This window comes from Lissotriton helveticus, chromosome 3_1 (assembly GCF_964261635.1).
Source record: "Lissotriton helveticus chromosome 3_1, aLisHel1.1, whole genome shotgun sequence".
Classification (NCBI taxonomy): Eukaryota; Metazoa; Chordata; class Amphibia; order Caudata; family Salamandridae; genus Lissotriton; species Lissotriton helveticus.
This window is the reverse complement of record NC_136061.1, coordinates 283,237,875-283,254,021: the sequence shown is the minus strand read 5'-3', so window position 1 is coordinate 283,254,021 and position 16,147 is coordinate 283,237,875. Positions and strand designations below refer to the sequence as shown.

Below are 16,147 nucleotides of genomic sequence, written 5' to 3'. Positions count from 1 at the left end.
TAGGAAGTGTGCCCTCACAGAGAGCCCAGCCTAAGCTAGCGAGTATAGGGTTTTAGAGGAGGAAGTGTGCCCTCGCAGAGAGCCCAGCCTAAGCTAGCGAGTATAGTGTTTAGACGAGGAAGTGTGCCCTCACAGAGAGCCCAGCCTAAGCTAGCGAGTATAGGGTTTTAGAGGAGGAAGTGTGCCCTCGCAGAGAGCCCAGCCTAAGCTAGCGAGTATAGTGTTTAGAGGAGGAAGTGGGCCCTCACAGAGAGCCCAGCCCAAGCTAGCAAGTATAGTGTTTAGAGGAGGAAGTGTGCCTCACAGAGAGCCCAGCCTAAGCTAGCATGTATAGTGTTTAAGAGGAGGAAGTGTGCCTCACTGAGAGCCCAGCCCAAGCTAGCGAGTATAGTGTTTTAGAGGAGGCAGTGGGCCCTCACAGAGAGCTTAGCCTAAGCTAGCGAGTAGAGTGTTTTAGAGGAGGAAGTGCGCCTCACAGAGAGCCCAGCCTAAGCTAGCGAGTATAGTGTTTAGAGGAGGAAGTGTGCCCTCACAGAGAGCTTAGCCTAAGCTAGCGAGTATAGTGTTTTAGAGGAGGAAGTGTGCCTCACAGAGAGCCCAGCCTAAGCTAGCGAGTTTAGTGTTTAGACGAGGAAGTGTGCCCTCACAGAGAGCCCAGCCTAAGCTAGCGAGTATAGGGTTTTAGAGGAGGAAGTGTGCCCTCACAGAGAGCCCAGCCTAAGCTAGCGAGTATAGTGTTTAGAGGAGGAAGTGGGCCCTCACAGAGAGCCCAGCCCAAGCTAGCGAGTATAGTGTTTAGAGGAGGAAGTGTGCCTCACAGAGAGCCCAGCCTAAGCTAGCTAGTAGAGTGTTTTAGAGGAGGTAGTGTGCCCTCACAGAGAGCCCAGCCTAAGCTAGCGAGTATAGTGTTTGGAGGAGGAAGTGTGCCCTCACAGAGAGCCCAGCCTAAGCTTGTGAGAATAGTGTTTTAGAGGAGGAAGTGTGCCTCACAGAGAGCCCAGCCTAAGCTAGCGAGTAGAGTGTTTTAGAGGAGGCAGTGTGCCTCACAGAGAGCCCAGCCTAAGCTAGCATGTATAGTGTTTAAGAGGAGGAAGTGTGCCTCACTGAGAGCCCAGCCCAAGCTAGCGAGTATAGTGTTTAGAGGAGGAAGTGTGCCTCACAGAGAGCCCAGCCTAAGCTAGCGAGTAGAGTGTTTTAGAGGAGGCAGTGTGCCCTCACAGAGAGCCCAGCCTAAGCTAGTGAGTATAGTGTTTAGAGGAGGAAGTGTGCCCTCACAGAGAGCCCAGCCTAAGCTAGCGAGTATAGTGTTTTGGAGGAGGAAGTGTGCCTTCACAGAGAGCCCAGCCTAAGCTAGCGAGTATAGTGTTTTAGAGTAGGAAGTGTGCCCTCACAGAGAGCCCAGCCTAAGCTAGCGAGTATAGTGTTTAGAGGAGGAAGAACCCAGCCTAGGCTAGCGAGTATAGTGTTTAGAGGAGGAAGTGTGCCTGACAGAGAGCCCAGCGTGGTCAGGCTGGCAGCAAAGAGCTCAGATGGTCTGACTTCTTTTCTGGGGGAGTTTCAGTGGCTGAACACAGAGACAGACCAGCCCCCAGGTGCTCTGAGGCTGCAATGGTGTTTGGTATTAATTACACAGATGGGGATTGAAGCTTTTCTAAAGTTTGATGGACACAGGGGCGGGTATACTCTCTTTGTCCACTGCGCAGTGTCCTAAGATAAAGTCCATATGCACCTAGGGTTTTAATAGTGTCTACTTGACGTTACGATTATCTATTAGAATGCTTGTTTATTGTGTAGGGTATAAGGCCCAGTGCATAGCAGCTGCGGCCCGTGCAGGTGAGAGCGGTGGGGCCAGGTGAGGGGGAGGGTGGTTCGACAGACAACAACGAGGGAACCTTAATTATTTATTTAATTTCCCCTCATCATCGTCTGTCGGAATCCCCCACCCACCCGACCCCACCACTATACCTGCACGGGCCACGGCTGGTACATAGTACTTGGCTGCCCCATGAGCACCGTCCCGCTGCTCTAGAGGACTTTGAATGCAACCCATGGATGTGCCCAGAAGGTTCTTTGTGCAGGAAGTGCCCTTGAGCCCCTCCCTGTACCCAGCCCAGAGGCGTAACGAAACTTGAGGGGGACCTCCTGCAGAGTACTTGTAGGGGGCCCTCCACCCTCCAGACCCAGTCAGGAGCTCTTAGCCACCGCCCATCCACACTGCCAGAGGGATCCCCGTGCACAGTGCCAGAGGGGGCCACACGGGCTGCAGGGGCTTTTGTTACGCCACTGACGCAGCCATACTCTCCACCTTACATTATTTAGGTGCGGCGTTACCCATGACCTTTTGATTTTACTAAAAATATATTTATAGGGGCTTCCAGCCAGCTTCATCCATTGGTCAGTTGTGGCGTCACTCACATATTTCTTCCACCCACCATAGTAAACAGCATGGGGCATAGTCAGCCAACTTCAGCCATTGGCTAGTTTATCTGTGAGTGACAGCGTTCTGCTCTTTCAGAAGGAGCACATCCGCTCATAAAGTAGTTCCTTTGAATTCCAGGGACTACTACAGCAACGTGTGCTTTTTGAGACCAACATTTTTATTTTTAGCCAATTTTTTTTTTAATAATGTCGAGTTGGCTGCAGCTCCCTCAAAAAAAAGTTTTACAAAAGTCGTAACAGAGGAAAACAAACATTGGCAAAGACAAATGGGAGACATTCAACACCTGATCTATTGGCTTTGCCATTGCTTGTTTAGATCTGTTTAAAGACTACTGTAGCTGATTCTGTAGCCTTGTGTTGATGATTAAATAAAAATACATACATGCTAATATGCGTAGGGTGCTTTGGAAAAGCCCTCTTTATCCATTTATGTATTTCATTGCCACTGTGCTTCATATCACATGTCACATAGGCCTAAAAAGAAGTGCACTTGAGAGCCAAGACCCGTGGGGGCAACACTTTACTTTGCAAATGTTTTTTTCTCTCCATTCTTTATCCTTTGAGATGTTTTAGTCACCTTTGTGACTTTAGAATATGCATTCAAGTTACAATACTTAAAAGTCAATAATATATTTGTTTGCACCAAGAAGATAATCTTTCGCAGTGATGTCCATTAAATCTAATAAAGGTTTATAAACGTGTTCCCTGTACAGCTGCCTACTAGAAACCACCCAATAGTGCTCTATTAAAACTATATGCTATGGTAATTTTTTTGTTATTTTTATTTAGAAAAAAATGATTACAAGCATTAGGCAGTCACAATTAGGAGACATTTAAAAATATAAAATTTTATGTCATGTTTGCTGTAATTTTAAATACCCATTCAACCATCTTGCAGGACATCTTTATGTATTTTTAGTACCCTATGTACAAAAATATTTTTTGTTTTAAGATTAATGACTCCAGACATCAGGTGCATAAACCAAGATGCATTTTATGAACCAATTCATAGAAAAAAGAATTATGGAATGAATGAATCTGGGATGTGTAGTATCCTGCTGCAAAATTATCTACAAAATAAGTCAGAAAAACAAGATTTAAAAGCTGGACCTGTTGGTGGACAGTTGCGCGGAAAGCGGATGCACAGAATGAAAGAGATAAAAGTCTTTTGTGTGTGACGCACATGAGCCCATTGAATACTTACCTAGTTGAACCTCCTGATGATGTACTGGCGACAGTTACCAGGGCATCAGACTGGTTAGTCTCTAGGGCCACTCCTGCCAAGGACGACGATATGGCTTTGTACAAGCCATTGACAACATTATGTGTATCAATTGACTCTTCCGAAAGTTTATATCGTACAAGATATATCATAATATCATCTTACAGAAATATTTTGTCTTAAATTTTGCTTACAAAAATATCAACCCATTGGAGTCATTATTGGTATTGCTGCCAATAACCATTTCATAAAATTAGTAAGAGCCACTTATAAGGCTGGCATTTTGGGCTACCCATTTGGAGGGGTAGTCCATTTTTATTAGCCCACTTCCTTAGCATCCCATTTCATGAGCCAATTTATGTTGATGTTGGAGCAGCACATGCTATAGGGTCAAAAGTATAAGTCAAAAGGAGACAGCCTTTTCTGTAAGAGAGGATTGTGCTAAAGGCGTGTCTTGGGAGCGGAGCCGTTTTAGCACAAGGCCAAGCGGTAGCATTGGACAGAGCTTTCATCGGTACTCCTCTCTGAATTTAAATCATGACGACTACAGACTAGAAGTTGTTCAATGAAAGTGTATGCCCCTCTCTGCACCATCGGTGCATCACTGCCAAATTAGTGTCATGTTTGAGCGCAAGGCCACAAAGCCCCAACATGAAAGTCGTCTTCAAGATGGCCACAGATTGAAATCCGGGGACTGTGGGGCAGATTTACAAGCCCCCTTCGGCACTTTTGCATTGCCATTGCATCACCTTTTGTGACGCATCAGTGGTGTAAACAATTCGCCACGCTGAGGCCTATTTACAGTGTGACGCTTCTAGGGAGATACATCACCTTGTAAAGCCTTGCGCCACATTATATCTGCGCCAGGTATAATGTATGCAGGGTGGGCATTTCCACGCAGGACAGCCTCGTAGCAGTGAGGCAGTGAAATCTACAAGATTTCACTGCGCCATTTCTAGGAAGCCACTGCGTCACAAGGCGTAAGAAGTGATGCAGTACACTAAGTATAGGCCTCCCCATGCATTGCTGGAGTTGCGTTGTGCTTGCGATACGACTCCATCCATGGTGTGGCAAGGGATTCACATGGAGGCCCAGGGAAACTGACGCATCTCTACAAATGTGTCCGTTTGTTGTAAATCTGCCCCTAAAAACTTAAGAAGTACTGTAAGAAAAGAAACACATAAATTGACAGTGAAAAGGGAATTTTATGGCCCAGTAATAATTCAAGGTGAACCTGTGGGATATCTTCTGTGGCATTTATTCCAACAGTGAAGTGGTGGGAAATGAACAATGCAGGCAACATTAGATGGTTTGATTCTCATAGTAGAGTCCCTTCCATAAAGTTGAGTAGGGTCAGGTGAAATATCTTACCCAAAAGAATAAACAAATAGGGAAAAGGAGGTTGATCGGAAAAGTACAAGGAAAACAGCAACTAACCATCTGTCTTTTAAGAATATGCTCTTAGTCCATGTGGTATTTTTTGACATTTTGAGATTCCTAAATGTTCTAACTATAAGAAGGGGTCCGAAACCCTTTGACAAAGCCTCAGTTATGCTAACGATTGATTTATGCGTATAAGTTCACTTCTTCAATTTGACAAAGCACACATTTGCACACCAGTATGATGCAATATTATGTAGGAGCTAATCTACTCTCAGGGGCAAGAACTGGGTGAACACTAATACCGATGACTTTGTGCATCTTCACAAACGTTTACAATTCCCTCTCACAACATAGAAACAAAGGCAGAAAGGGTGGTAGAGTACAGGAATGGGTCTCCCTACAGGAAAAAATATGTTCCCACTGGAGAAAAAAGTTAGAAATTGATCTTCTGCTAAGCATTTACACATGTCTCTACACGACATGTACAGTTACCCATGTGCAACTGCTTACAATTAGAATCAGAAAACTATGACTTCCCAGAGTACTCATGAAATCCTTAAGAAATTACGAAAATAATCAAACATTTACACCTAAATGTAGGTGTAAACTTATAGGTAAAAAGCATGACTTGTTTGCGACTCATGCCCAGTATTTTAAATAGTATTTAAATGTACATTTTTCAAAATGTCTGAAAACAATAATGTTGACAGATGCTCGACAGTAGTCAATTTAGTTGGGGGGGGGAAGGAAAACACATCTGTTTGACTGCGGGAGTACTAGACAAAGGAATTCCAGCAAAAAATGCTTCTAACCACGGATTATTAGCACGTTTGAATAAACAGAAACATTTTCTAATTACAAATGACAATTAAAAGCGTTATGGTATGAAAGCAGCCATGTAAAACGTCATGACCAATTTCAAATTAGAAAAACTCCAGACAAAAACCATAACCTTGAACAAAATCAACAGTTCTGTGTACTTTTTAAGTTCACAGATGGAAAAATGCATCTTGTCTATAGACGAGGAAAAAGAGAACCCGTCTCCGAAATCAAAGTAGCTGCATACGAGGAGATTGTGGCTGCATACGAGGAGATTTGTGCAGTGGCTGCATACGAGGAGATTTGTGCAAGGATCTCTAAGAACTTGGAGCTAAGGTCAGGCGCACAAAAGAACAAGAAGATCCACAAATGGTTCAATAAGGAATGCTCGCAAAAACACAGTGCCCTGCTGAAAGCACTTAAACAAAAACCCAGAGACAGGCTCTTAGTGGTTAATTCAAGGAAGGAATATAAAAATGCAGTTATTAACCGCAAAACCCGAATTAAGGAGGAAGCTTGGGATAGTTTACTATCCATTGATGTTTTGAGAGACAGTAAAAAGTTCTGGGCCACAGTGAATCAGCCCTTTTTTTCTGAGGATGGGAAAACTGATATGGATTGTGTGATAGAGGATGATAGATGGCTAGGCCACTTCAAACAGATCTATGAATCCACAGCACCTACCTCACCAGCCAGCGTTTATGATTCATCTAACCTGGTTATGGAGTTTAACACCACGGAGGTTGAAAGGGCGATCAAAGACACAAGCAAACATAAGGCCCCGGGACCTGATGGGGTCCCTGCAGATCTCTACATCCTGTATCCACAATTTTGGTCAAAAATATTAACCAATGTTTTTAACGCGATACCTGCAGCTGGTTTCCCATCTTCCTGGTCCACCTCTATCATTGTGCCCATCTTTAAGAAAGGGAACAGGGGGGACCCTGCCTGCTATAGGCCAATCTCCCTGTTGGACTCTGCCGTCAAGATCTTGGGCAGAGTCATTCTGCAAAGACTGGGGGATTGGCTAGAGGAGAGCGGGATCCTTTCAGATTTACAGTATGGTTTCAGAGCACACAGAGGGACTATGGACCAATGTTTAAACCTTCACCTTATTATTAGCAAATACACTGTGGTGAAGGGGGGGCTTCTTTATTTGGGATTTATGGATTTATCTTCCGCTTTTGATTTGGTCAACCGTTCAAAACTGTGGATTATTTTGCGCGATCTGGGTTTGGACACTACTTTGGTTAATTTCTTGCACGACCTCCATCAAAATTTGTTTGCCACTATTAGGGTAACAAGGGAAGGAAGATGCACAGCAATGTTTAGGTCAGGGAGAGGGGTCAGACAAGGCTGCATTCTGGCCCCTCTCCTTTTCACATTGTACATCAACTCCTTGGGGAAATCTCTGAACTCAGCCACCCTGGACATGCCGCGTATGGGGGGGCTACCTATTCCAGTCCTCCTATACGCGGACGATGCGGTCCTTATAGCTCGGACTGGTACGGGCCTGCAAAAATTATTAGACCACTTTGGTGTCTTTATGGAAGCCCTGGATCTAAAGATTAACACAGCTAAATCTCATGTTATGGTCACTGGCTTACGAAAGAAAAACATGAAGATTAGGTCCTTTAGCTGTAACAGCTCGCCAATTTCGAGGGTCCCCTTCTTCTGTTACTTGGGCGTCACTTTTGACGAGAAAGGAACTTGGGGCGCCCAATTGAAACTAAAGGAGAATGGAGTCACCAGATCCACCACAGCCCTTTTGCATTTTTCCAAAAGATTGGGTTTGAGACCTATGGAAGCTATGACCCGTATTTATAAAGCCAAATGTGTGGCAATTGCATCCTATGGGGCAGACATATGGGGCTATGTCTCAGCCCCAGGTATCCAAATTGCAGAAAATAATTTTATACGAGCCTTGCTATCACTTCCGAAATCATCTCCCACATATTCAATCCACAGCGAAATAGGCTTGGGACACGTCACTGATCTCTTAAAAATGTCCCCACTGTTATGCTGGATTAAAACCTGGACAAATGAGGAGATCACTTTGAATCATTGCATCCTCAAAGATTGTATATCCCTGGATAAAGCAGACAATATACCGTGGCTGGCGTATGTTAGAGCGGCATGCGCGAGGCTAGGGCGCCCGGATATGTACTCTCTTCCACAAAATCTGAAAAAAGAGGATGTAAAGTGGGTCAAGCGGCATTTCCGAAACATGTTGGAGTGTGAAAGGGAAACGGTTGAACTTTGTAAGCCAATGGTAAGATCACTTTTCCAACTTTCGTCATCCATGGCTATGGAACCTTATTTAAAATATGTTACTAAACCTTATCATCGTTTTTTACTCACAAGGTTCAGGTTCAACCTGATACATCTTGTGCTCGGCTCGCACACAAAGTGGGGTATCCCGGAAAACTCCCCACCCTGTACCTGCGATTGTGTTTCCACACAGGACACTCTGCATCTAGTCATGCTGTGCGAACATTATCTGGTGGCTCGCAAAAAATTTCTTCTCCCTATTTTGAAAGACTTGAACTTTGTCCAGGTACGGCCGGCGCTATTATACCTACAGATGCTGAACTCGGTACAGGTCACATATGGTGTAGCTTGTTTTTTTGTAGCAGCCGCTAGACAAAATAAATTAAGAACTGCCCCAATAATTAACCATCAAACCTGACATTGCAAAAACTGGGTGGGAATATTCTAAAATACACCGAAATACCCCATATCTATCAATTCTTCTTTAAACTTGTTTTTGTAAAGTGTTTTTTAACATGTTTTCTATCAAGGAGTAGCAATCAATCTTTAGACTTGTTTAATTGTATTTTAACTTGGTTTTATGAATTATGTATTGCTTTTATGGTTTTAATTAACGAATAAAGTTCTTTGACTGACTGACTGACAAAGTAAATGGCTACAAAATGCCAACGAATTTATTAAATGATTAAAAAAAAAAAGCTTGCTTGGCATAATGTAAAAATCAAATCAGAAAATATTAAAAAGAAAACCTTATTTGAAATGCTGTAAACAGAGGAGAGTGGTGAAACATTGAGCGAAATACATCCTTCGTTACACAGTGTTACCCAGGGAAAATGCATTATTCCTTTAATAGAACTGCAGTTTAAATAAAATAATGACACTGAAAAATGTATTCTCGGTCTTTAAAAAAAGGTGACTACAATAATAGGGTATACCCAAGCTTCACGTAGCATCCTCAATTTATGGATTCACATCAGTGAGAACCTAATGCTTTATGGGTGGTGTGGTATCAAATAGAAAATGCTGAATGAAAGCAAATAATGCTGGCGACAATAATAATAATCTTGTATTGATAAAGTCAGTTTAAAGCACTGAAAATAGCAGCTATTACAATTACCATTTTAATGGCAACAGGTGTGGCCTGTTCATTCCCACTAACAAATACTATCACCAGCTGACTGGCCTGCACCGTACCACCCCTGCCACAAGTGGGAGCCGTATTCCACCTGGGTGATTCCGCCTTGTCCTGAATCAACATTACCCATAGCGGTTCTCCAAAACGGATCCATGACGAAGAGGTCTCAGACCACGACTAGAGCCTTGTTGCATGGCAAATGGCTGATTTCGAAAGAACCACCACAATTTGTTTACTACTATTTGAAGTTTTTCCTACCGATACCAGTGAGGACTAGCCTCCCTCCAGTCACACAGAACACTGCTGTAAAAAGAAGGCATGTAGCATTGGTAAGAGAAGACCACTAACCGATGGTCTACTCCCCGCTGCTCCGCGGGCCAGAGTTCCATCTACGTGAACGTACAAGCTCTAAGTGGGAAAAGGTTGCGCCTACCTCCCAGAGTTGGAAATTAGTTGGAAGGTTCACAACTCGCCGTTTCTCTGGAAGTGAACAAGGGAGAGACTTGGCTTAGGCAAGACATCCACCAAAAAGCAGGCCACCTGCATATACATGGCTCCAGCATGCAAGCGTTCTACAGTTCTCAGTCGTGGCTTTTTGGGTCTATGTTTTTTAATGTATTTTCAACTTCTATGGCGGTGGGAGCAGGGCCTACTGGGTCGGAGACAGCCCGCTTCTGTTCGAGCTTTTGAATTCCAGGTGGAACAAGGGAGCCCACCAAGAGCAAATTATCAGACAGACCTAACAAAGGGTATTGAGGTGAGAAACTTCTGTTCCCGCATACCACCAACCTGTCTAGTAAGGCAAAGCAAATATGGAGTTGTCTGCATTATGCGCTGCCTCACACCGAAAATAGGGCTTTTGCTGGTGAAGTTAAGTGCATGCAAGGTAGGAGAGGGCCAAAAGAGTGGCTAAGGGAGAAGAGCTCCATGAGTCTTGGCGTATAGGTCTGCAAAATTTGACTCCCAATGCCACAGAGGGGTCAATACACGTGCAGTATGAGTTGTGATGTGGATGGTGGCAAAGCCATTGTGGGAGGCCTCCACAGGATGCTTTTCAGTTACGTTCACAGTATATAAATACCACAAACATACATACATAAATTGCCAGCATTGGTCACGAGAAAAGTGTTGATCTATGCCTCCTTCTGGGGAAGAACTCCCAAGTCAATGAGTGAAGAGTGTGGCATCAGTCAGTAAAGAGCTAATTATGGTACATGGTGAAAGGGAAAATTCTTGGGGGACAAACAGGCAAGAATACGGTGGCATGAAAGTAGACCGTTTTTGGTGGTAGTGGCATCTATGAGGTCTGTGAGTGTGTGAAGGATTACTTGAAGGTAGCTATCATAATAAAGTCAATATACTGGACCTAAGGGCCTGATTACGCGATGCCAAGATTTGCTGTCAGGTGAACTAAATGTTATCTTTAATAAATAGAAATTTACTTTAAAGGTTAGTGCAAGAATTTGCTGTTTCCCCCTTCTCTCTCTCTCTCTCTCTCTGTACACCAAATTCTCACCTTGCTTTTTTCTACGACTTTGAATGAATGCAGAACATAGACCTTGAATTAAATTAGTGGGGATGTGTGCTGTGTGCATGTGGTCGGGCGGGGGTAGTATAGAGTCCGTCTAAAAAAGGGACACTTCAGATGTCATCAGGGATTCTGGGCAGGTTGTCACCAGCAAAGATTTGACAGGTCAACGTTAGCTGGCACCAAGCCTTCTCATTACCCGGTTTTGCAATAGAAACACTAGCATTCCTTAAACAATGTTTTCTTTACTGTACCTACGAACAGGTGAGCAATTTTCATAGAAAACATCTGACGGTAGCGCCGTTAGCTTCGGTTTCATTTAAGGTTCCCACCACTCTACATGACGGCGAGTAGACACAAATAATATTGCTTCTCTATGGTCCATTGGTCAATCAAGAATTTGAGCCACCAGAATATACAGCCCCTGGACTGTAGTATTCAATGTTTTTAGTATTGCACAGCCCACCTCTTATGTTGTCTTTACATCAAATAAAAGAATCCAAAAGTGATCCTGCTGTTGGACACCTTTAGAGAATTACTTATACGTTCTTACTCTACCTGTGAAACAAATATGGATGTCTCAAAGTACACCTTTGGGGATTACAATTTCTTCATCTCTACTATGTAAAGCTTCCATTGTTCGATTATTCTTGACGTGTCCACCATACACTTTTATTTGATACATCAAGCCTTTCTGTGAATGATTTTACTAAATAACACAACGGTGTGTCAGACAGTATTGAGAATTCTATTGGAGAAATTACTTCAATGAAAGACATTTTAAGACATTTATTGGACAGTTTTTTCCAAAGAACATGATTAGGAAAAATATTAGGAAGTATAGGAGAGAAAACTTTTTCTAAAAATCAATGGGTGCTAAAAATGTTGATTGAAAAGTCGCAGAGCAAGGAGAGACGAGCAATGTTAGATACTCCATTCTCTTGAGGACAAGAAAGAGATTAAAAAAAACAGGAGTCTGGCTCTAATGAAGACATTTGGAAAACATTTATAAACACAGCAAATTAAACTGCTCAGAGTTAGAGAGAACAAGAAACTTAAAAGTAGTTCATTATTTTTTATTGAAAGATGTGAGAGGATTCATCAAAAAAATGAACAGATAAGATACCCCGATGACCAGCACATATCAAATCATGTAGTTTGTATAGCACGTGGCGTGATCGTTGACTGATTCTTTGTGTACTGGAGTGAAAATAAAAACCTGAGGTTTATTCCTGCCTTTTTCTACCCCGCTCTGTGAAGATGCTAAATAACATGATGGAACATTTCGGGTTGGTAGACAGCCCATCGAGGGCATTACCCTGGTTGTATACTGATGGCACGTGATTGTCCTAGGAACAGGCGGGGACAAACAATACCCAACAAAACACAGTTAAAGAACCCATACTTCCTTCAATCACAACAGAGCTAAATATTTTCCCCATTTACAATATATAGGTATCAGGTAAAGTGAAAAAAAATTAAATGCAATCGAGTTAAACTCTACATATTATGTACACACCATGTACAACTCTGAATAAATTAATACCAATTTGCATATTCTGGGATCCTTATAGCTTATTTACACAAATTTCTATTTATTTTTATAAATATGTCTGGTACACAGGTAGGACAGAAGCACCCATGTCGATATCTGACAGTGCACAAAGCGTCTATTTTCATGGCTTCCTTGCCTACGAGAGCTCTGGGCTCCAGACGCTCTTATTTTAGAGCTTTCAGTATTTTTTTCTTTGCAATCGGGACAGGCATAGGGGTTTGATGCAAGGTCTGTCCAGTCTTTCAAAGATAGGACTTCTTCATAGTTGGGGAGCAATACCACCCTTTCGCTCATCTTCAGAACACTTGCCATTGCAGCTAATGTACATTCTTACGCCGGGACACCCAATACCCCCGAAATGGGAGCAACCCACAGTAGATATCTAAGGATGGTATTCCTTCAAAGTCTTAATTTGATCAGTATTTTCCTCTTCTGTGGCATTCTGTTCGGAGGAATGTGTAATTTTGGTAGACTTTCCATTGGTGATGATCAGGGGTGGGTTGTTGCTGCAAGAATCATTGTTCAGTTCCCGCCTTTGATCGCTGCCCCTTTTAAATAAATATTTACTCTGTGCTGTACAATTTCCCAGTGCTTTTCAGCCCTTATTGGCTGGGTGCTTGGCAGGTGGGTCCAGTCACTTGGGTGTCTCTCTGCCAGGAGACACTTCTCTTTGGCTCTCGAGCCCGCTGACCAGCCGTTGGATGTTCTGCAGTTCGTTGATGGAATCTTTGATGGAGGTTTTGGGGGACAGGGAGCTGGAGGCAGACCTCTGGTGGCTGCTCTTGAGGGTTGGAGGTTCAGGGAGAGGGCTGGACTCTCTGCTGCTGCTGGGCTTGGAGCTCTCAGAGCCTGGGTTGAGGCTGGCGGGAACGCCTGTGGTCAAGAGGTTGGTGCTTGGTGGGATGGAGACGGGTATCTGGTACGGGCTGAAGCGGAGTCGAGGCCGAGTAGTGGTCAAGAAGGGGTTCCTGGACAGGGAGCTGGCCACGCTGGTGGCTGGCATGGCTGCCGACGCTGCTGCGGCTGCTGCAGCCATGTAGGTGTAGGGATATGGAAACAGGCCACCGAAGGTGGGCATTGGGATCCCCTGCAAAGGAAAGAAAAACACATTTAATCAATGCTGATATTGCTGCAAATGTGCAGGTTTGTTTTCAAACTGCATTGTCTCATACAACGTTAATTATTTATTTTCCTTTTCTGGGCACACTCTGAGAATGTTGTGTACAAGTGTGTATGGGTACTATGGGCACTATAGTCTTCCTGTAGTAATCAGGTTACATATCATGCGTTTACTCAGTAAGCAGCGAGAAGCACTTCTCCTATTAAGAGGCAAAGCCTTTAAAGTTAGGTAGAAACTTCCCTCTAAGTGAAATGGTCCTTTATAATCAATACCCCAAACCTTATCATCAGGTGGAGTCCCCTTCTAGGCAGGCTCTATGGTTAGGGACATTCTACCTCATAAACTGGTGCTGTTCGTCGGGAAGCAGCTCTCGTGAAGTGAGGCTGCAGGGTCAGGAGGCATCTCTGCCCTAAAGTGTGGCCTCTATGGTTAGGGAGATTGTAGCTCTTGAAGCAAGGCTCTATGGTCATATGACACTTCTGCCCTGAAGTGAGGGTTCTAAGGTTAGGGATGTTCTATCTCATGAAATGAGGCTCTATGGTAAGATGACACGTCTGCCCTGAAGTGAGGGTTCTAAGGTTGGGGAAGTTCTATCTCATGAAATGAGGCTCTATGGTCAGATGACACTTCTGCCCTGAAGTGAGGGTTCTAAGGTTAGGGATGTTCTATCTCATGAAATGAGGCTCTATGGTCAGATGATACTTCTGCCCTGAAGTGAGGGTTCTAAGGTTGGGGAAGTTCTATCGCATGAAATGAGGCTCTATGGTCAGATGACACTTCTGCCCTGAAGTGAGGGTTCTAAGGTTAGGGATGTTCTATCTCATGAAATGAGGCTCTATGGTCAGATGACACTTCTTCTGCCCTGAAGTGAGCGTTCTAAGGTTGGGGAGGTTCTATCTCATGGAATGAAGCTCTATGGTCAGGAGTCACATCTGTCCTGAACAGAGACTCTCGCATGAGGGACGCCCTGTCTCATCAATTGATGTCCAAGTTCAGGGGGCACCACTCTGGAGTACTCTTGTATATGGTCAAGAGATACCTACGTCATGACGTGATTTCTATGGTACAGAGGCACCTTTCATCATGAAGGGAGGTTTCCACGGCTCCAGGGGACTGATTACAATCACAGTTGGCTAACTCTAGGCTCATTAAGGGATATTTCTCCATGTTGTAATTCTACGTTTATGCTCAAGCAGCATCTCTATTAAGAAGGATTAAGTCTGCTGTCCATGGCAGTTCCCTCCTCTTTGGAATGGATGGCCCTGCAGACAGTACGATCCCTCCGTGAAGCCACCATGTACAATAAGAATTATGTGGTGAAAGCAGGGTTTCTGCTCTGCAGGTGAAAGCACCATTTTTTGGATGACTAAGGATGGAATCTAATGAGTCCGCATTCAAAGCCACTGAAGTTAAAGCGACTGACAAAACTGAGCATCTACATTGGTTTCAGAATTATCCACAGACATTACGCAAGATGGGGCTTTTTTCCCAAAGATCAATCTGCCTAAGAAATTTGTGGTGCCTTATCAGCTAAGGCAACTCGTGGCATCAGTACTTATAAGAGGTTTTTTTTTTAAACAAGTTCCAAACACTACTGTAACCTCCTCTGTTATATGAACTGTCCTAACCTTAAAAGTATCAGTTGATATAGCCACCAAAACTAATTAAATAGTCTTATTCTAACCAAATAATGTTGCCCAAATAAATGTTACTCATTTTCTTGTCATTTAAAAGTGATCTACTGATTTGGTTCTGCCAGATCTCTGTAATGGGCACAACCCATCGAGCTATCTTACCAGCTAACTGGAAGGTGAACTACAATTGCTTTCAGATCGCACTGAACCACTCACCAGCCTGGCATCAAAATACATTACATATTATGAGGCAGGAAAATGGCTATTTGTTGAACGTGTCAGCTTACAAATTTCCACTACCGAATGCTGTGTTTATGCATTTATATGATTTACATTTTTTTAAATAAAACCTACATGGAGAAGTCTTTCTACACTTTCACTGTAAGGATACTGGCAGGATGTCTCTGTGAGTTAAACGCTTGCTCCTGAAACATGCAGTGCTCTACAAGTCACGAGTTTGAATCCCATCAAGGCAACTCAGCTTTCCATCTTTTCAAGATCGGCAAATTAAGCACAATTAAATTAGGTTATAGTAAAACGTGTAATTTACAGTGCTTGAAAACGACAGGTGTGAGTAATGAGACTTATATAAAACCAATGAGATAATGTAATTATGGCAAAGATCTGTAAACTAAGAACGTACCCAATTGGCTTCTTTGGAATATACATTTGAACTCTTCGACAATATATCGAACATTGCACCGTCGTTGGCACGCGGTATTATTTGCTACAAAAGGGAAACTACTTAAACCCTTTCCAATGCGATATGCTTCAGTAAAAAACAGTCAATGGCAGTTTACGTGTTTTTATGACATCCAATACCATTTACAATACATATGCATTGTTCTTTTAATAGCTGCAGACCTCCCAATTGCTACATAAAGTTGAAAATGGGAAAAGCAATTGGTAACAACACTTACAATATATTATGCATTTGGGCTAAAAATCTTTTTGTGCAAAATGTGAAATAGTTGAGTAAATAAAAACATTGGCGTGTTTTAGATCTTTTTGGTTCTTTCAGTTCACTAAGCAAATGTTAGT

At 43.2% G+C, this 16,147-nt stretch overlaps 1 protein-coding gene across 2 annotated transcripts in view; it reads right to left on the bottom strand.

Annotated features, from left to right (window-relative positions):
- Positions 1–11,859: 11,859 nt before the first annotated feature.
- Positions 11,860–16,147, bottom strand: part of TBX2 (T-box transcription factor 2) — a 30,000-nt gene continuing 25,712 nt past the window's right edge. For both annotated transcript variants that reach the window (XM_078679812.1, XM_078679813.1), the window contains one exon: positions 11,860–13,439. In XM_078679812.1, the coding sequence (XP_078535938.1) occupies positions 12,987–13,439 (453 nt within the window). In that variant the 3' untranslated portion in view covers positions 11,860–12,986. The remainder of the gene's footprint in view (positions 13,440–16,147) is intronic.